Source organism: Acinonyx jubatus, chromosome A2 (assembly GCF_027475565.1).
Source record: "Acinonyx jubatus isolate Ajub_Pintada_27869175 chromosome A2, VMU_Ajub_asm_v1.0, whole genome shotgun sequence".
NCBI classification, from domain to species: Eukaryota; Metazoa; Chordata; class Mammalia; order Carnivora; family Felidae; genus Acinonyx; species Acinonyx jubatus.
In genome coordinates this window covers 15,141,971-15,164,203 of record NC_069383.1, presented here as the reverse complement: position 1 = coordinate 15,164,203, position 22,233 = coordinate 15,141,971, and the positions used below count along the sequence as shown (strand labels likewise).

General features: G+C 40.4%; 1 protein-coding gene across 4 annotated transcripts in view; it reads left to right on the top strand.

The window, feature by feature from the left end:
* The first annotated feature begins 5,101 nt into the window (after positions 1 to 5,101).
* The window catches only part of IFT56 (intraflagellar transport 56), a 47,755-nt gene continuing 30,623 nt past the window's right edge, over positions 5,102 to 22,233 (top strand). The window contains exons 1-7 of one of the 4 annotated variants that reach the window (XR_003426026.2): positions 5,102 to 6,149; positions 6,656 to 6,793; positions 9,621 to 9,713; positions 12,536 to 12,650; positions 14,630 to 14,679; positions 18,584 to 18,729; positions 19,638 to 19,809. Coding sequence is in view for 3 of the 4 variants with exons in the window: in XM_015067050.3 (XP_014922536.2) it covers positions 6,147 to 6,149; positions 6,656 to 6,793; positions 9,621 to 9,713; positions 12,536 to 12,650; positions 14,630 to 14,679; positions 18,584 to 18,729; positions 19,638 to 19,809 (717 nt within the window). In the remaining variant the exon portion in view is untranslated. Of the gene's footprint in view, positions 6,150 to 6,655; positions 6,825 to 9,620; positions 9,714 to 12,535; positions 12,651 to 14,629; positions 14,680 to 18,583; positions 18,730 to 19,637; positions 19,810 to 22,233 lie in introns of those variants that run through there. The other 3 variants (XM_015067050.3, XM_027075567.2, XM_027075568.2) reach the window with 3 other exon arrangements.

The window sequence follows — 22,233 nt, the reverse complement described above, 5'->3', positions numbered from 1 at the left end:
AGATTTTCTGTCATCTAGTTCTTCAATTTATTGGTAGTTCAGCCATGACTATATTATATTTCAGTACTGGTTGAATCACTTTTTTTTTTTCATTTTTTTAAAAGTAGGCTCTATGTCCAATGCGGGCCTTAAACTCATGACCCTGAAATCAAGATTCACACACTGTACCCACTGAGCCAGTCAGGCATCCCTAAATCATTTATAAGAAAACAAATGTTAATAGGTGTCATTTCTTGGGTATGTATTTATAGCTAATTTAAATTTTCTTCTTTTTCATTCTCAATATGTTCCAAAATTTCCATGGTGAGTATGGAGCTTTTTTGTAATAAGAAAAATCAAGTTATTTTAAAATAATTGAAAAGCATATTTCTTTGAAGAGTATGTATTCAAATGCATAATCCTGGAGTCAACTTTCTCTTGCTTAGAAGAGTCAAAAAAAGGTCCTTTCTGCATGAGCCTGTACAATTTAGTGCAGGGAGTGGAATAAAAAAAAATTTTTTTAAATATTTTAAAGTAATCTCAACACCCAACATGGGGCTCAAACTCACAACCCCGAAATTAAGAGTCACATGCTCTACTGACTGAGCCAGGCAGGAGCTCCTAGAATTTGGGGTTTTTTTTGGTGTATGTGTGTGTAAAATTTGGTTTTTAAAACATTCTCTTTTTAATTTTTCTTTAATTTTTTTTTTTAATTTTCATTTATTTTTTAGAGAGAGAGAGACAGAGCATGAGTGAGGGAGGGGCAGAGAGAGAGGGAGACACAGAATCCAAAGCAGGCTCCAGGCTCCCAGCTGTCAGCACAGAGCCTGATGTAGGGCTTGAACTCACAAACCTTGAGATCGTGGCCTGAGCCGAAGTCAGACGCTCAACCAACTGAGCCACCCAGGCACCTCAATTTTTCTTTAATGTTTATTTATTTTTCAGAGAGAGAGAGAGATGGAGTGCAAGCAGGAGAGGGTGAAGAGAGAGGGAGACACAGAACCTGAAGCAGGCTCCAGAGCCCAACCAGGGGCTCAAACTCGTGAACCGTGAGATCATGACCTGAGCTGAAGTCGGATGCTAACTGACTGAGCCACCCAGGCGCCCCAGGTCTGAATTATTTTAAAAAACAGACCAAAAACCCAAAAAACACAGATCTAACAAGATGCAATTTACAGATCATAAAGTTCACCTGTTTTAAGTGTACAATTCAGTGATTTTTAGTAAATTTGGACAGTCATACAACGGTCATCACAGTGTGGATTATTCTTTCTAATTTCTCAGAAACTGCTGTTCTAATGCAACTACAATAAAGTTGCCAGTTCCAGCTTTGCCTCCTACGCATGCACCTAGCTTTTGTGTGTTTATGTTGCGATCTGTTTCACAACACCCTCGATTCAGCTGTAGTTGGGAATAATAGCCTCTTCTCAAGTACACCCAGAATGCCACGTTCTGCCCTTCATCATTAAAGCTACAGCCCAAACAGCCGCTACAGGGATTTAGATGCTTAAAGAAGTATCCCAAACTGCTGGAAATCAGAGACTATTTCGATAGATTTGGCAAGATCTTCAGGATTGCTTATACCATTATTGGCAACACTATCCTTAGACCCTCTTGAGGGAAGCCCTGTTCTGGACTCTGGGTTCTGACTGCACCAGGTGTGAGGAGGCCGTGGAGCCAAAGTTTGTTTTGTTTTTTAAGTTTATTTATTTATTTTTCTAAAAGCTTATTTATTTATTTATTTATTTTTGAGAGAGAGAAACAGAGCATGTGAGCAGGGCAGGGGCGGAGAGAATCCCAAGCAGGCTCCACACCGCCAGCACAGAGTCCCATGTAGGGCTCGAAACTACAAACTGGGAGATCATGACCAGAGTCAAAGTCAAGAATCGGACGCTTAACTGACAGAGCTACCCAGGCGCTCTGGAGCCCTCTTCAGACTCCTTGCAGCCATCCTCACCCTGCTGTGGTGCCCAGGACTCTGAATTCCCTGCTCATACAACCCCAAACTTGTCTCCATACCTGCAGAGGTCTCTTCCCTGAGCCTATCCTGCCTTTAGGTCTGTCAGGGAGTGACAGCTGTCAGGAAAGCAGGTGACTACTGTTTGCATTGGTGGGCTGGGTGTCCACACACATGCCCAAAGCCCCTCGGCATAGGATGGAGCCTGGGTTGAGAGAAGGGCATGGGCTGGCACCTGGGGCTGGCTCTCTCTACACTGCCCCCTCCGGCAACAGAATTCTGGGAAGTCTGAGAATTCTAAATTGGAATCTGACTCCCTTCTATATTTGTCAAGATAGGAGGATAAAACATTTTAGCTAACAGTTTGCTAAATTGATTTAAGATTTTTCAATATTTAGAAATATGGTGTGTGGAGCTCTATTTGTACAATTTCATTTACATGAAATGTCCAGAATAAGTTAGTCCGTAGAGACAGAAAATAGAATGGGGGCGCCTGGGTGGCTCAGTTGTTTTGAGGTTCCAACTTCCGCTCAGGCCATGACCTCGTGGTTCAAGAGTTCGAGCCCCACGTTTGCTGTCAGCACAGAGCCTGCTTCAGATCCTCTGTCCCCACCTCTCTTTGCCCTCCCCCCTCTTATTTAATGTTTTAAATAAAAGTTAAAAAAAAAAAAATATATATATATATATATTAGTGCTTGCCAGAGGCTAAGGTGAGGAGGGGAATGATGAATGACTGCTGACGGATATGGGGTTCCTTTTGGGGATGATGAAAGCATTCTGGAATTTGATAATGGTAATAGATGCACAATTCTGTGAATACAGCTTTCCCCTGCTATCTGAACGTAGAGTGTTCCTATGAAACTTTTCCGAAGCTAAAACATCTTAAAGCAAAGAAGCAATTACTGTTAATTAATTATTTTTTAAAGTTTTATTTATTTCAGTAATCTCCACACCCCACGTGGGGCTTGAACTCATGACCCTGAGGTCAAGAGTCGCAGGCATGCTCTTCTGACTGAGCCAGCCAGGCGCCCCCTACTGTTAATTTGTGCAGGAAAACTTTTGAGTGCTCCCAGATCCAAATAATCACCTCTCTGAAGCTTTTCTGATCCCTTAGGACACATCTTGCTAACAGAAGCACAAAATAAATTGAGATAAAGCACAGATGATCACAGACACAATTCGAAGCTCAGGTGGCTTGATGCTGAGATGCCGAGCGTGGTTCTGGGTAAAGGAGCTGGGTGGTGCCACTTTTGCTGCACTGGTGCATGCTGCCCTGCTTGTTGTGGAACAAATGTGGCACGCTCTTTTTTGCTTTTCTTTATAAAAGTGAAAACCCTCTTCAGATTTCTTTTGGTTAGCAAAAACAGGCACCAATGTAGGGTTTTCATAAAAATGAAGTGGCAAAACATGAACTTTTGAAAAGCAGGGGATACTTGTACTAAAAGTCAGTGAACAGGGGCGCCTGGGTGGCTCAGTCAGTTCAGCCTCCGACTTCTGCCCAGGTCATGATCTCGCAGTTCCTGAGTGGGAGACCCGCGTCGGGCTCTGTGCTGACAGCTTGGAGCCTGGAGCCTGCTTCGGATTCTGTGTCTCCCTCTCTCTCTGCCCCTCCCCTGCTCATGCTCTGTCTCTCTCTGTCTCAAACATTTTTTAAAAGTATGAATTTAGGAGCACGTGGGTGGCTCAGTCGGTTGAGCATCCAACTCTTGATTTCAGCTCAGGTCATGGGTCATGGGATCGAACCCCATGTTGGATTCTGTGCTGAAAAGTGGAATCTGTTAAAAATTCTCTATGCTCCCCTGTGCTGCTTGCTCTCTCTAAAATTAAAAAAAAATAATGATAAATAAAAGGATGAGTTTAATATTTGGATGCTCTTGCAATAAGACTGTGGTAGGGTCCCCTCCCTAAAAAAAAAAAAAGAAAGAAAAAGAAAGAAAAAACTCAAGGCAAACTGGATATACGCATACGTGACATCCCTCACGACCTTGTAACATGAAACCACTTAATCAGAATGCATGTTTGTGTGTTACCATATATGGGAAACAAAAAGTAAAAAATATATAAAAAACCAAGCCACGTGGTGTTCGGGGCTCACTTCTTTGGGTATGAACTCAACGAAGTTGTGCCAGCAGGAATAAAGTTGCTTCCTGGAAAGAAAAGCCTGATGTCACGACTCCGTGCAAGAATCCTGCTACAAGACAATTACAAAAGTATGCAGACTTCTGTAAAGAAGCGCTGAAAATAATTGGTTCTTTTTGAATGTTTTTATTTGTTTTGAGACAGAGCGTGAGCAGGGGAGGGGCAGAGAGAGAGGGAGACACAGAATCCAAAGCAGGCTCCAGTCTCTAAGCAGTCAGCACAGAGCCCGACACGGGGCTCAAACTCATGGACTGTGAGATCATGACCTGAGCTGAAGTCGGATGCTTAACTGACTGAGCCCCCCAGGCGCCCCTGAAAATGATTGTTTTAAACTCAACCAAAAGTAGAAATATTTCTAATATTTGGAACCAAAAGAATTACAAGCATAGTGGTGGTGAATTTTTGCATTTCTTAAGTCTATGTTCCTGTGTCTGAATATAAGGATACTTGTGTGTACATAAAAGTGTATGTATCCGTGAATTAGGGTATGTGGTCATTTACTTATTCTCCAAGTAACAGGTGGTGGGAGGCGGGGGCTGGAACATGAGCAGGATGCAAAAGAATCTAGGAAACCATACCTGCCTCTATGATCTTATGGTATACCTGAGTCTCTACAGGGCTGGTTATCTACAGTTGTATGTAATGTAATTCGACTATGCCACAACTATCTACACACTTGGGAATACTCCAGATGTTAGTTTCTTAGTTGGCTAATTCTCAGTACGAAACTGGGGATGCAAGCCCTCACAAACCCCACAGTTTAGACATACTGTTCCCAGCTGCCTCTGACCAGAGTCCGTAGTCCTTGGTTACTGTAAAAGAAACCTGTAAAAATGCCTCAGGAAATAATAGAAAGTTGCCGCCCCAAGTCTGTGGGATGCTGTTCTGCCTGAGATAACAAACACAGTGTGTCATGTTCCCAAGGGATTTTTTTTTTTTTTTTTTAGCTTAGCGATAGTTACAGAATGTAGAACTTTTGCCTTTGTACTCTAGAGATGACCTCACCAATGCAATCTGCCCGGAGCGTTTTGCAGATCCAGGCCCCTAAAAGCAGAACGACCAGGCCCCTGAAGCTGAACGACCACCTCACTACCATCGCACCGAAACCAGACGGAGACGCCAGAAGGGATAAGATGATCAAGAAAGGAAATGTCATAGATGACCTAATCCCTAATCAATCAGCATGATCCAAGGCCCTGGGATCCTTACCCTGAATTTTCACCCTTTTAAAACCCTGCTTGTAAAGCACGGTGGAGTTTGGGACTTTTGAGCATTCGCTCCCGCTTCTGGGTGGCGCCACAGCAATAAATAGCCTTTCTTCGACTGCGGAAGCTCCGTGTCGGTTGTTATTGGCTTGCCGCCCATCGAGCGGACGAAACGTCTGGTTTGGTTACGAAGGTTGCACTGGATGTCCTTTAAGATTGCTTCCAGCTCTAAATTCCACAATGCGGGGATTTCATCCGACGCATGCAGCCAGATTAATTCGGGTCAGGAGTAAAGTAGATAAATTAAGTCGTCCAACCAACATACATTTATTACAGTTACGGATTATGTTTATCTATGTAAATAATAAACTATTTTGGTGAACTCCCGCCTGTAAACGCCAACTTCCTCGGTTCAGCGATTTTTTTCGAAGCTTCCCGGAGACCGGAGGCCGCAGATCACGTGCCAGTCAGCGCCGGGGGTTGCTATGGAACCCAACACGGTCCAAATCGGAAGTGGTCCTTGAAAATGACTTTCCCAGGAAACTTATATTGGAAAAAGAATACCATTCTAATCCGCCTGTTCTTAAAATCAAGCCCTAAGAAGAGATACAAACGTTCACTCCCAGCACAGCAAACGCTGCCTCTCCTCCTGAGGGGAGAACTTCTCCTCCCGCAGCGGCAGCGGGGAGCGGAACCAAAAGGCGGAGGGCACGGGTTCCCCTGGGAGCTTTTCTGCGCGGCGAACCAGACCCCACCCCCCGCGGGGTTGCCGTGGAGACGGAGCCAGCGGTGTGGATGCAGAGAGGCGCTAAGGCTGGGCCTTTTCTGTCCGTCTGGGGAAGAGGCTCACCGAACCAACTCCCAAGATGGTTAGTGGCTCTGAACAATGAGGGAGGAGAACTTTGAGTGGATCCTAGACCTGGAGATCGGAGGTTCCTAACACACTTCTGGGTTAAGTCTAGGAGTGTCAGCGGTGGATGATCTCCCTGCCCTACCCACGTTCTCACGGGAGACAGGGATGCGACTGTAAACACCTCGATGCTTTCTTCCCTCCCGCTTCTCCACTTCACGTCTAGGCTGCGCGTGGGATGGAAAGCAGACCAAGGGAAGACTGAGATGAGAGAAGCTGCGCCAAAGCATCTCCTAGCCCGCTCTAATGAATTGATAAAGAAGATATCATGTAGTAGCTGTTGGGTTCAGCCCAAGTACAGGGTGATGGCCCTTTTAGTAAAATAGTTGTTACAAAGAGTTTGAATGGGCTTCCCTGGGGTTGGTTGTTAAGGACTTGACATGCAAATCCTGGAGCTGTTACTCTGAGTTTAAATCTGACCATCGGAATTGGATCATACAGCTGTCTTTGTTGCTTCTTTCGCAGATGCTTTCAAGGGCCAAGCCTGCTGTAGGCGGGGACCTACCGCACGCTGACAAGAGAAAGAAGAAAGGTAGGAAGATTCCAAAACTAGAGGAGCTACTTTCACAAAGAGATTTCACTGGAGCTATTACCCTATTGGAGGTAATGTCCTAAGAAGATTGCTTCTTAGGAGGTGAATACCAGAATATGGATGAATGCTTGGGTGAACGCTGGTTTCGTTCCAACGTTGTGCTGTTGGAACAGGTGGATGCTTTGGGAGGGGGGGCTCCCTATAAATCGAGTCTGGCACAAGTTCCAGATTCCGTGTTAACGATAAACCTGATTAAAGATGAACTAACAAGATCGGCTTACTTCTTGAGGGACGCTTTTAATTATGTCTAGTCCCACTGATGGTGAATTCAGCTAAAACTCTGGAGGGACATTGGATACAGCATCAGTTCACACATTGTTTATCCCAACCCCTGACCAATTTATGATTTATTCCTCTTATATCTTATAAAATTTGAATCATTTGAATAATACTACGGTGCTTCATGCTTGTTGCCTAGAATACCATATCTTCAGAAAATATTTCAAATCTTTATGGCAGTACTTCTCAACTTCTAATATGCATCAGAATCACTTAGGGTACTTATTGAAACATACATTCCTCTACTCCTGCCTTAGGGGTTATGATTCTTTCTTTTTTTTTTAATGTTTATTTACTTATTTTTGAGAGAGAGCAGAGGAGGAGCAGAGAGAGAGGGGGGGAGAGAGAGAATCCCATGCAGGCTCCATGCTCCGCACAGAGCCCATCGTGGGGCTCCATCTTATGAACTGTGAGGTCATGAGCTGAATCAAGAGTCGGATGCTTAACCGATTAAGCCACCCAGGCACCCCAGGGATTCTGATTGTTTACAATATGGTGCTGTTCAGGACCTGCATTTTTGTCACGTAGCCCAAGTGCTTCTGACATAGATGATCCAAGGACACTACACCTTGAGAAACTGCTTTGTGGGAATCACATGTTATAGGAGAATGAAGGAGCACACCAAACAGTGAAGAGTTGAAGAGTTTTGACGGCATAGCCCAGTTGTGTTTTGCCAGTCATTTCTCCGAATTACTACTCCAGCTATCTTACTTATAATCTATCAACAATGATTGTTTTAGTGAGCTTTATGTATTTCTCAATCTTCCACGTGTGCTTCTATGTTTCTTACTAGCTCTGATATCGAGCATCTTGTTTGACTTTTTTGGTGTCAGCTTTCTCATCATTAAAGTGGGGAAGTTGACTTGGAAGGACCTTCTAGCTCTGTAAGTCAGTGGACTAAGTGGTAGGTATATGTCTAATTTTTGTCAGTCTCTATTTCTCTTCTCTCTTTTTAGACAACAACCACATTTCCCTTACTGTGTAATCTTGTACTACTTTCAGGTTGTCAGGGAGACTCTGCTCTGTGCTTACATTCTTAGGTGGCCTGTCAAGTGCCATAAGGTATGGGAATGGGAACTGCCATGGTTTGGGGTGAGGAAGTCTCATGAGCTTTCCTTTGGCTCCCGGTAATTCCTGGGACAAATTCAGGAAGACTTCAAATAAGAATGTCTTCAGACTTAAGGCACTGTACTCAAATCCACAGCATTTTGCGAAAAGATTTCTAATGTATAGAATTAACTATAGGAGTAAGTTCTTACCCAGACCAGAAAGTATCATTGGATGTCTCCATCTTGTCACAGTCAAGGCACCCAATATTCTGTAGCAATGATCTACAGATATGTGTCGGCTCCCTATTTAGTTTTTTTATCCATGTTTTTGGTTTATCAGCCTGTAGAATGGAAAACTCTCACCTAACCATGGGAGTTCAGATTCCTCTTTCAAAAGCCTCATTCATTTCCTCGAAAACAGGACTTTTGTTGCCTGGGGAATTCACATATATTTTCTCCCAATGGACAAAAATGAGGCCAGGCTTCTGAATATCCTTAATTCTCACAGGTCATGGTAAACCTGTTCAAGGGTTACAGAATGATTTGCTGATTCGCTCTCAGCAGAAGGTCATAACCTATCAAAGATATATGTGTGCACTAATGGGATAGGCTTGAAGTGTGAGTTTGAATGCATAGAGCATGGAGGGTGAGAACACAGGCGTTGGAGTCAGTGGGCTGTGACAGTCCCTGCTACTACCTTCTCTGGCTCTGGTAGCCTTGAGTTCATTGCTTAATCTCTAACTTTCAGTTATTTGGCGTTAGATACTTCACGTAATTCTTGTGTTCCTTAATATGTCCCAGACATATTGGGATTCTGCTTGGGATTCTCTGTCTCCCTCTCTCTCTGCCCTTCCCTTGCATGTGCTCTCTCTCTCTCTCTCTTGCTCCCAAAAATAAATAAATAAATAAATAAATAAATAAATAAACAAACAAACAAACAAACATTTAAAAAAAAGAAAAAGAAAAATGAACGTGAAATGTTTGAAATTATGCATTTCTTTCAACTGGAAATATTAAGTGAACGAGAAATTTTCATCTTGTGAATATCTAAGAAATAATCTATCTGTGTTATAGTTTTCTTGGATAATATAGAAGTCAAACATTAAAATTCTTTTGATTCCTAACCTTGAAAGGAATTGAGAAGATCATATGGCTATATATGTTGTTTCAGTATAGCCTGTTTCAGTTGCTATGTAACAATAATTGTTCCAGCCTTTTGATGATGCCTCACGAAATAAATAAAATTTAGATTCTGATAGTTATTGCAGCATTTAAGAAATATACAGATACATTCTCTGTGACAATTAGAAGGTAATTGTGCTGAGTTCCTTAGGTATATAGACTTAATTAAATGTTATTGTCTTGCTTCTGTTACTTTCAATTTCCTATTGTTCATCCGTAGCTTAACATAGCAGTTTTTTTAAACAGAGGGTTTATTCAAAGCTTTTCATGTTTCTTGTTTGTTTGTTCTGTTTTTCTGGGTTTTTTTAAATGAAATTTTAACCTGAAGTTCAAACGGCATGTTGGGGAACAAGAAGAGGACACTAATTTGTGGATTGGATACTGTGCTTTTCACCTGGGTGACTACAAGAGAGCTTTGGAGGTTAGTAAAAAAAAAAAAAAAGGTATGGAGCACCTGGGTGGCTCAGTCAGTTGGGCATTGACTCCTGATTTCAGCTCAGGTCATGATCTCACGGTTGGTGAGTTCAAGCCCCATATCAGGCTCTGCACTGTCAGTGCAGATTCTCTCTCTCTCCCTCTCTCTGCCCCTCCCCTGCTCATGCTCTCTCTCTCTCTCTCTCAAAATAAATAAATAAAACTTAAAACAGTTTTTACAAATTGTAACAGAAGGGTTTTGAAAAAGTTATTAAGCTCTGTATTATAATAATTCACGCTCTTAGTAAAATCCAAACAATACAGAAGGGAACAAAAGAAAAAGAAAAAAGTCATCCTATCTCCCTTTCCCAATTCTATTTCTTTGTTAACAGAGGCAACGATTGGCTCTTGTTTGATGTATTGCTTCATAAATCTTTTATATGTGTTCAAGTGTATATACTTATATACATATATATATATACACATATATATATCTTGTTTACTCTTTGCTTTTGCATATATACTAGTGAGATTCTTCAAATCTCACTTAGTATTTCTTAAGGAAAGCTTCAGGAGAAGAAAAAACCCTTTGGATAAAATTTCCATGATGCCTTTCTCAAAAGTTCATTTTTATTTTTCTTGGTTCATTTTAGATAGGAAAGATTATATTATCTTTATATTTCTGCAAGTGCAGTTTTGAAAGTTGCTTTTCTTTGTCATTGTAAACAGTACCTATCTAAAAAAATTTTTTTTAACGTTTATTTATTTTTGAGACAGAGAGAGACAGAGCATGAATGGGGGAGGGTCAGAGAGAGGGAGACACAGAATCCGAAACAGGCTCCAGGCTCTGAGCTGTCAGCACAGAGCCTGACGTGGGGCTCGAACTCACGGACCGCGAGATCATGACCTGAGCCGAAGTCGGCCGCTTAACCAACTGAGCCACCCAGGCGCCCCTAAACAGTACCTATCTAATGAGCAATCTATAGGATTATGAATCTAGATAAAATTTTAGATGCCATCAGTCAAACAGTTTTTAAATCATAAATGAAATTGTTTAAATACTTACCACATATTCTTACCCCCAAAATGTAATCTAAGGTTATTTTAAAACCTGCATAACCAGAATGAAAGTGTCCAAGGTCAGGTAATGAGGTAAGATGATGAACAAAAACAACAGGGGCGCCTGGGTGGCTCATTCAGTTGAACAGAGGACTCGATTTTGGCTCAGGTCATGATGTCATGGTTCATGAGTTCAAGCCCCACATCAGGCTTGCATTGACAGCACGGAGCCTGCTTGGTATTCTGCTTCCCTCTCTCTCTGTCCCTCCCCTGCTCGCACATGCTCTCTCTCTCAAAATAAATAAACTTTAAAGCAACAAAAACTGGGGTTCCTGGGTGGCTCCGTTGGTTAAGTGTCTTACTTAGGCTCAGGTCATGATCTCACAGTTTGTGAATTTGAGCCTCATATCAGGCTCAGTGCTGACACAGCTCAGAGCCTGGAGCCTGCTTCAGATTCTGTGTCTCCCTCTCTCTCTGCCCCTCCTCCACTCGCAATCTGTCTCTCTCTCTCAAAAATAAACATTAAAAACAGCAACAACAACAAAATCAATTAGGGCAAAGGGAAGATATATAAAAGACAATAGAGGCTGATGGTATTTTTGAAAGGTATAGGGAAAAGAGAGTAGCCCATATGTAGTAAGAAAAAGAAACAAAGGAATCTGGTAAAGACTGGTAAATAGGGTATATGGAAAATGTGGTTGACAACGTAAATCTCAGAAGGTGTACTTGGCAGGAAAAAAATACCTTTTTCAAATATAAAGCCAGGGGGCACCTGGGTGCCTCAGTCGATTAAGCATCTGACTCTTGATTTCAGCTCAGGTCATGATGTCAGGCTTGTGAGATCAAGCCCTGTGTCAGGCTCTGCCCTGAGCTGACAGCTCAGAGCCTGCTTTAGATTCTCTCTCTCTCTCTCTGTTCCTCCCCTGTCTGAGCTTGCATGTGTGCATGCTCTCTCTCTCTCTCTCTCAAAATCAATAAATAAATGTCAAAAAAATAAAATGTAAACCCAAATGGGGCCACCTGGCTGGCTCAGTCAGTAGAGCATAGGACTCTTGGATCTCAGGGTTGTGAGTTTGAGCCCCGTGTTGGGCGGGGAGTCTACTTAAAAATATAATAATAAAATAAACTCTTAAAAGAAATAGAATGTAAAGCCAAATAAACTAACCCAGAAAACAATTAGAACGAAACAATATTTATAGTATATTATCAGATTTTAAGTTAACCAAACCTATATATTTCTTATAAGGTAGCTTTTATGTTTAAAGTTTATTTATTTATTTTGAGAGAGAAAGAAAGAGAGAGAGGGAGGAGTGGAGAGAGGGGGGGAAACAGAGAATCCCAAGCAGGCTCCACCCTCTCGGCGCAGAGCCCAACTCAGGGCTCGAACTCACGAACCATGGGCTCATGTCCTGAGCTGAAATCAAGATTTGGACCCTTAACCAACTGAGCCACCCATGTACCCACTTTTTTTTAAGTTAGCAAAAATAAAATATTTTAGTTACTTTAAATTTTGCGGTTTGTTAGCCCATGGATCAGCGTGGAAAGGGGGGAAAAACCCGTTTGAGATTGTGCGCACAACAGCCCACGTGGGTAGGATTGAGCTATAGCTTCAGTATGTAACCTTGAAGGTACAGAACAGTTGAGGAGCATATAGGATTCCCTAAATGTGAAGTTGCCCAGTCCCAGTAAGAAGTCCTATTCCATTATAGAAGAATGGCTCATCGATTGCTTTACGGCTGAAATGAGATCCCTGCTTAATGTGTATTTCAGGAATATGAAAGTGCAACAAAAGAGGAAAACTGCAATCCTGAAGTCTGGGTGAACCTAGCCTGTACCTACTTTTTTCTTGGAATGTATAAACAAGCTGAAGCAGCTGGATTTAAAGGTAAATTGGCCCCTTTTAATATCTAGTATTCATCACTAATGGAAAGAGTTATTTTGGAGATTTTAAAACTTCTTTAATTCCTTTTTCTTTTTTTTTTTTTAAGTTTATTTATTTTGAGAGAGCATGTGCTTGTGAGCGGGGGAGGGGTAGAGAGCGAGGGAAAGAGAGAATCCCAAGCAGGCTCTGCACTGTCAGCGCAGAGGCAAACACGGGGCTCAAACTCATGAACCGTGAGACCATGACCTGATCAGAAATCAAGAGTCAGACGCTCAATGGATTGGGCCACCCACGAGCCCCAATTCATTTTTTACTGAGGAAAAACCAAGTACCATGATAAAACTAAAAACTAACTAACTAAAATCAAGAAATAAATAATAATTAAGAAAAAGAAAACTAAAAAATAGCTTTATTCGTCAAAGAATATTGAACCTTAGCAATTTTACTTTTAAAGAGAGAGTTAATCTCCGTGGTGCTTCCTCTCCCCCACCTCCCCAGAGGCTGAAAAAAAAGGATGAGGGAAGCAAAAGAGCAAGTTATCTTTCTTTTTTAATTTTTTTTTTTAACATTTATTCAGTTTTTTGAGACAGAGACAGAGCATGAATGGGGGAAGGTCAGAGAGAGAGGGAGACACAGAATCTGAAACAGGCTCCAGGCTCTGAGCTGTCAGCACAGAGCCCGACGTGAGGCTCGAACTCACGGACCGCGAGATCATGACCTGAGCGGAAGTCGGATGCTCGACCGACTGAGCCACCCAGGTGCCCTGAATCAAATTAAATTCAAAGAAATGTAGAGAAAGGGGGGAAAGGAACATTTGTTATGAAATTTGTCAGGGAAGAATAACAAATTCCCAGGATAGAATTCTTAGAGAATTAACTGATATATACATATTTAGGAACAATTCCAGCTGAAATTCATGGACACTGTGGAACTCGAAGCCTTTCTTGGTTTGTACTCAAACTGTTTCCCATGTACTAATGTAGTTTTTCTTAATTTTGTTATAGGGCCTTTAAGTCACTTATTTTATCTCATGTTTCTAGATTTTATCTGTGAGAACAGTATTAGATACATAGAAAGTGATCAAGGTAACTATCCTTCTTTCTGTATAAATTTTTTTTTAATACATTGAAGTATCATTTTTTTCCTGTAAAGAGATACGGGGTTAGGTATCTAGGATTAGGAAAATTCTCCAACAGTGCAGAGGAGATTTGGAACTCGAAAGGTGTTAACGTTTTCTCTTGGTTGGCTGTTTCAGGGTGGCAGATTATCATGCTAGATCTATGGAGTAGAGATCGGGCTAGTATTTAAGAAACTATGGCTGTATAATTGTGGAAAAAGAGATTTCAGAAGGACTTGACAACGAATACTGGGAAGCACAACTGAATGAGACTGGATTCCTACATGACCTGAGATAAACATAGCTGTTTGTTTCCAGTGTTTGATCAGTGTGTGGACAGCACGGCGGTGGCTGCTACCAGAATTGTGTGTGCTGTGCTGTGGGTCACCATCATAGAATCCAGTAGAACAAGTGCTGGGGAATAATAGAACCTTACAATGTTGTTTTCCCGGTTCTTGATGCTGTTCCTGCTACTGTAAGTAGAGAACAGGCTAAGATAATATATATCATAGTAGAGACATATCATGATCACGTGTGTAGGATTTGGGAAGTTTTATCTTTGTCTCATGGTTTGTTTTTTTGTTTTAATTTTTTAACGTTTATTTTTGAGGCAGAGAGAGACAGAGTGTGAGCAGGCAAGGGGCAGAGAGAGAGGGAGACACAGAATCTGATGCAGGTTCCAGGCTCCGAGCTGTCAGCACAGAGCCCGCTGTGAGGCTCGAACTCACAAACCGTGAGATCATGACCTGAGCTGAAGTTGGACACTTAACCGACTGAGCCACCCAGACGCCCCTGTCTCATGTTTTTCTTGCAGGGGACTAAGTGCCATTGACAATTAATAAGTAGCTTGAACTTTTTTTTCTAGCTCCAAAAAGCCGACTTCAAAATCGCCTCCTCTTCCACTTGGCTCATAAGGTATTTATGTTCTTGTTTCACACTTCTTGTTTTTAAAATATTTTTTCTTTCTTATTAAAAACAATGGTGAAAGATAATTTAAAAATTTTTTTAAGTTTTATTTATTTTGAGAGAGAGAGAGAGAGCATGCAAGCGTGTGCAAGTGGAGAGTGGCAGAGAGAGAGAGGGAGAATCCCAAGCAGGCTCTGCACTGTCAGCACGAAGCCGGATGCAGGGCTCAAAATTACAAACCTTGAGACCATGACCTGAGCCAAAGTCCTCTGACTGAGCCATCCAGGTGCCCCTGGTGAAAGATAATTAACTAGAAATGCTTGTTAATGAATTTGTAGAACAAATAGAATATAGGTGTTAATTTTATAAAATTTTCTTCCCCTTAATGTTCTTTACCCTACTAATTTATTAAGAGATGTTAGATCTTAGTTCTTCTTAAGTAGCAGTCATTTAAGATTAGTTTCTTTCCACTGTTTCCTATTGTCTCTTGGAAGCACACTCAAAGACACCTTGTCTTAATTTCTAGAAATACATACACACTTTTCAAAATTGCCTTATATCAATAATTTTGGTCATCATCATAAAATTTTTTTCAAATAATTTTCCATATTAAAGAAGTTACACGTTAATTCCATTAGATAAAATGTAAGTAACAAAAATTGAAAAAGGAAATAACATTTACCATATTTAAAGGTAACTACATTTCAATCTTTTGGTATATTTTATCTCCTTTTAGGATAATTATTTTTTGTATGCATATTTATATATGCATTTCTTTGTTTTGCAAGAGTGAGACTCATGTTGAATATATATTTTTATATTCTGCTTTTTTTTTCTATCTATCTTTATACTATGAGCATATCCTTGAGGCACAAATAGTCTTTAAGACTGTGACTTTTTAAAATGTTTTTTATAAAAAACATTTCATTGTATCATGTATCATAATTTATTTAACAATTCATAGTTATTTGACTTTTAGATCATATTTATGTATTTATTTATTTAAAATTTTTTAATACATTCCATACCCCATGATCCTCACAAGTGAACTCCTTAATCCCCATCACCTATTTAACCTATTCCCCCATCCACCTCCCATCTGGTAACCATCATTAAGGATCTGTTTCTTTGTTTGCCCCTCTCTATCTTTTCTATGCTCATCTGTTTTGTTTCTGAAGTTCCACATATAAGTGAAATCATATGGTATTTGTCTTTCTTTGACTGACTTATTTTGCTCAGGATAATATTCTCTAGCTCCATCCACATTATTGCAAATGGCAAGATTCCATTCTTTTTTATGGCTAAATAATATTCCATTGTAAATATATACCATGTCTTCTTTATCCATCCATTAGTCAGTGGGCATTTGGGTTCTTTCCATAATTTGGCCATTGTAGATAGTGCTGCTATACACATCAAGGTGCATTCAAATACTTTGAATTAGTATTTTTGTATTCTTTGGGTAAATACCTGGTAGTGCAATTGCTGGATCGTAGGGTAGTTCTATTTTTAACTTTTTGAGGAATTTCCATACTGTGTTTAAAGTGGCTGCATCAGTTTGCATTCCCAAGAACAATGTAAGAGGGTCCCCCTTTGTTAATATGCTCACCAGCACCTCTTGTTTCTTGTGTTGTTAATTGTATGAGAACAGCATACCCTGATACCAAAGCCAGATAAAGATTCCACTACAAAAGGCAACCGCAGGCCAATATCCCTGATGAACATGGATATAAGATTTCTGAATAAAATACTAGCAAACAGGGGCACGTGGGTGGCTTAGTCCATTAAGTGTCTGACTTCGGCTCGGGTCTTGATCTCGTGGCTCGTGAGTTCGAGTCCCACGTTGGGCTCTGTGCTGACAGCTCAGAGCCTAGAGCCTGCTTCAGATTCTGTGTCCTCCTTTCTCTGTCCATCCCCCCCATTCATGCTCTGTCTCTCTGTCTCTCAAAAATAAATAAACGTTAAAAAATTTAAAAAAAATACTAGCAAACCTAATCCAACAGTACATTTAAAGAATCACTCACCACAATCAAGTGGGATTTATTCCTGGGCTGCAAGTGTGGTTCGGTAGTTGCAAATCAACCAATGTGATACACCACATTAATGAAACAAAGCATAAGAGCCTTTTGATCATTTCAATAGATGCAGTAGAAGCATTTGATAAAGTTCATCATCCGTTCATGATAAAAACCCTCAACAAAGTAGGGTTAGAAGGAACATATCACAACATAATAAAGGCCATGTATGAGAAATCCACAACTAATGTCATTCTCAACAGGGAAAAACAGAGCTTTTCTTCTAAGGTCAGGAATAAGACAGGGATGTCCACTCTTACCACTGTTATTTAACATAGTACTAGAAGTCCTAGCCTCAGCAGTTAGACAACAAGAAGCAATAAAAGGCATTCATATTGGCAAAGAAGTAAAACTTTCACTATTTGCAGATGACATGATATTCTATATAGAAAACTTGGTTAAAAAAAAAAACCTAAAAGATTCCACCCAAAAATTGCTAGAACTGATACATGAATTCAGTTAAGTCACAGGAAACAAAAATCAATGTATAGAAATCTGTTGCATTTCTGTACACCAAAAATGAAGCAGCACAAAGAGAAATCAAGGAATCAGTCCCATTTAGATTGTTTTATTTATTTATTTTTCCATTTAGATTGTTTTAATTTTAATTACAAAAATGTTATTCTGAACATCCTAGAAATGAGCTTACTGAGTTAATTGAATTTGAACAACTTTAAAGATTTTCAATGATATTGCTAAATTATTTTACAGGAAGTTTATCACATCACCCACGTGCAATATATGAAAATAATTGGTGCATTTAAAAATATCACACTGTAGGGGCGCCTGGGTGGTGCAGTCGGTTAAGCGTCCGACTTCAGCCAGGTCACGATCTCGCGGTCCGTGAGTTCGAGCCCCGCGTCAGGCTCTGGGCTGATGGCTCAGAGCCTGGAGCCTGTTTCCGATTCTGTGTCTCCCTCTCTCTCTGCCCCTCCCCCGTTCATGCTCTGTCTCTCTCTGTCCCAAAAATGAATAAACGAAAAAAAAAATATATCACACTGTAATTATCTATCTCTCTGTTTAGTTCTTTCAGTGTTTGCTTTACATGTTTTCCAGACTGTATCATTAAGTGCATACAAATTTAGAATTCTTATATCCATCTAGTGAATTAAAACATCATTATGAAATGCCTCTCTTTATCTCTAGAAATTCCTCTTCACATAAAGTCTACTTTGTCATATTTGTATATCTACACTGGCTCTTTTTTGTATAATATTTGTCTATTATATCCCTTGACATACTTTTAAACTTTCTATCTTACTCTGTCTTTATATTTAAAAAATTTGTTTAATGTTTATTTATTTTTGATAAAGAGAGAGACAGAGTGCAAGTAGGGGAGGGGCAGAGAAAGGGGGAGACACAGAATTTGAAGCAGGTTCCAGGCTCTGAGCTGTCAGCACAGAGCCTGATGAGGGGCTCGAACCCACAAACCAAGAGATCATGACCTAAGTCGAAGTTGTATGCTTAACTGACTGAGCCTGACTGACTCAGGCTCCCCATGTGTCTTTATATTTTAAAATGTCTCTCTTATAAACAGCAAATGAAAGCAATAAAAAGACATAGAAAAAAGAAAAGGGAGAAAGAAATAGGAAGAAGGAGGAAGAGGGTGGTTATTAGCTGTGACTTAAAGGTTTTCCATTGTCAAGGCTATGCCTCCAGAGGCTGTTTTCATTCTTTCTCTGAAGGAGACAGAAGAGAAGATAAGGAACTGAAGAGAAATAAGGAGAACAGAGAGACAAGGTGGTTGAAGGAGGAGTTAAAATCTCTGTACCATAGGTATTGATTAACTGTTCTCTAATATGAATCTTTTCATGTGTTTTTTCCTCTGACAATTTTAGTTTAATGATGAGAAGAAGTTGATGAACTTTCATCAGAATCTTCAGGATATCACAGAAGATCAACTCAGTTTGGCCTCAATCCACTATATGCGATCTCACTACCAAGAAGCAATTGATATTTATAAGCGAATACTGCTAGATAACAGGTCTGTGCCCTTTTATGTCTACTCAGAATCTCATTTTGTTATTTTTTTTCCTGGAAACAGTTTGGCTGAGGACCTAGTATGGTTTCGATCTATTATCACCATGGGTTCAAATGTGTTTGGCTAATAATCTGGCCTCATTAAGAACTCCTTATTCTCCAGATCAGGATTTCTCCACCTTAATTTTGTTATCACCCTTCCAGAGAGCCTTTTTGGACTTCTTTTCCCCAGCCACCTTCTCATGAAGCATTAAAACCACAGATATACCGTGTGTCCATTTACATCTCAAACGTATATCTATGCTTTATACTTAAATGAGTATGATTTTCCATTTCTTCAGAAGAATTCTTAACTCCTGTTGAAAATGCATGGTCTAAATGTATCATTTCAGCATTGTATTACATCGTAGGTAACGTTTTGACAAAATTAGAAATAAACCATTCCTGAGAATTAACATTCCAACTTTTATCACTGACCATGTGGTCTCTCTCTCACTTTCCCAAAATGTCTCACCCACCTGCCTTCTCTCCTTTTGTTTTACCTGCACCCCAGCCATTTCCCCCTCACTCATCGAGTCTCCTTCTTGTGTGTCAGTCCCCTGTACCGCATGTGCTCATTTACAGTTTTTGCCCAGTATGTTAGTTTCATTTTTTTTAACATGAACGAGTAGGAGTTGAATGTTTCCCTTTCTCCTTTCGTTGTCATCTTTCATTCTACTTAAAACGCCCAAATATTACAGTACAAAAGAAAAATATCACACTGATGGTATCTTGGTTTCTTTCTTCGAAAGGCAAATTCATGTTTTCTCCGCCTGGCTGTCCATTTTTAACCATTAAAAAAGTCTTTGTCATTTGACAACATTTCTCTGAAGTAGACTTCAACTGTTAACCCTTAATCCTTTCACCTAATAGGGAATACCTTGCCCTCAATGTGTATGTGGCCCTGTGTTACTACAAGCTGGATTACTATGATGTGTCTCAGGAAGTTCTGGCAGTTTACCTTCAGCAAATCCCTGAAAGCACCATCGCACTCAATCTTAAGGCCTGTAATCATTTTCGCCTTTACAACGGCAAAGCAGCTGAGGTAGTGATGGAAATTTGTTTTTAATTTACTTAATTCTGGTTTGACTAGCCCTATACTTTCTGGGTCAGTCATAAAAATCTATTATAATCTGTTAACTCTTGATTAATATCCCTTTGTCATTGCCAGGGTGATTCTATAAGAACCAATTATATAAGTATTTATATTGATTAGGTATTCTAAAAAAATGTTGACTTCTGAATTCTGAATGTCTACTATATTGCAGATGATCTTTACCTAGATGCTTTACATTAACTTAAATATGTCAACACCAAACACTTCTTCTTCTTCCTCTAAAATAGGTTTGTGGCTGTGTGCTTCATTATCGCCAGCATGTAAATCACATCACAAACCTAGGATTTCCATCAGTCTTTTTCTTCCTCCCCCATCTAATCGTCTACCACTCCCTATCAGGTCTGCATCCTGGATATCTCTTTGATCTATCTCTTCTCCTCTGCCACTGCTCTAGTCTGGGCACTTGTCATCTCTCTTACCATCTTTCAATAATTTCCCTGCCTCTAGCCTTGTCCTCTTCAGTTTAGCCACCGACATTGTTCCACACACCACACTCTGCTGCTCTCAGAGCTTTGCATATAACAGTCTCATTTCTTGGAATGCCTTATTCTACTTGGTACAATTCAGCATCTCTTTTAGGGTCATCCCAAGAGGCAATACTGGTAAGCATTTTATAAATACTTAGAAATTGTGGGCACCTGGCTGGCTCAGTCGGTAAAGAATGTGACTCTTAATCTCCGGGTCATGAGTTCAAGCCCCACGTTGGGAATGAAGCCTACTTAAAAAAAAAAAAAAAAAAACAAACATTAGGGGCTCCTGGGTGGCTCAGTCGGTTGAGCCTCAAACTCTTAATTTTGGCTTAGGTAATGATCTCACGGTTTCATGAGTTCGAGCACTGCATGGCCTCTCCACTGACAGCGCAGAGCCTGCTTGGGATTCTCCCTCTTTCTTTGCCCCTCTGCCACTCACACTCTCTTTGCCTCTCTCAAAATAGGTAAATTAATTTAAAAAAAATGTTTTAATTAAAAAAAATAAATTTAGAAATTGAGTTACTTAAAGGCACTATGCAAAATGCTCGGTATATATTATTTATTTTCCCTTATCCTGTGGATAAAATCTGTTATAGCATCTTTTTTTTTCAAATTTTTTAATGTTTACTTATTTTTGAGAGAGAGACAGACAGAGGGTAAGCTGGGAGGGGCAGAGAGAGAGAGAGGGAGACACTCTGAAGCAGGCTTCAGGCTCCGAGATGTCAGCACAGAGCCTGATGCAGGGCTCAAACCCATGAGGTGTGAGATCATGACCTGAGCTGAAGTCAGATGCTCAACTGACTGAGCCACCCAGGTGCCCCTGTTATAGCTGTCTTTGTAAAGGAAACTGAGAGTACATAGGAGGCCATACATGGGACTCCCTTTTGTTTAACATTCTACACACACACACACACACACACACACACACACTCATGCATGCACACATATAGAGAGGGAGAGGGTATATTCTATACTATATCTATTAACAGATATTTATTTATTTATTTACATAATATGTAAGGGTTTTTTTTTTTAAGATTTTATTTTTTTAAAGTAATCTCTACATACAACATGGGGCCCGAACTTAAAACCCTGAGATCAAGAGTCACACATTCCATAGCCAGTCACGTGCCCCTATACAGGTTATTTTTAGGTTAACTGTATGAGGGAGGCCATGCTTGGAAATTACTTCCTCAACCACTATTTTAGTTGATGTCAGAAGCCACCAGATTTCAAATGTAAAATTTGTGCATGTGTCAAAATTACAAAATCCCACCCTTGCCCAAAAAACTGTTCCAGCTGGCATTGTGCCACTGGGGGAGGAGGGAAAGGAACTGAAACCAGCGAACTGACTGTATGGAAGCAAAATTCAGTGAAACTGCAACGGTGAGGAACATTATTGACACGCTTTAGCTGACAGCAGATTCCACCCCTGGGTGAAACAGTGTTTCGTAATCGTGGGGGAGGGGAGGAGTACTATTTGTGGTTTATGTTGGTGAAGGGTGGTCTGTTGTGGCAACACAGATGCCCGCCACTTCATCTGCTTAGTTTGCCACTGAACAGTCCATTTGTATGTCATGTAAAATACGTTCTTGGGTATGCTCATTTCAACCAAATAGCCCCTGCAGTCTGCCTAACTGGCTGGTTTCCAGCATTAGCAGTTTAATAGTCAACTGGTTTGCAGTTTGATCTCTTTCGGGTTTATAGCCTTTGGTAAGAACAAATAAACAAAATATATTCTCACTTTTCTACCTTGAGTTAATCTTGGGGACTTTGCCAATGTTTCCCAGTCTATTAAATGTTTACATTTTGTCTGCCCATGCTCTTTCCGTAGTCTCGTATGGGTAGCGTGGTTAACCAATATTCTGTAGGTCTGGCATTA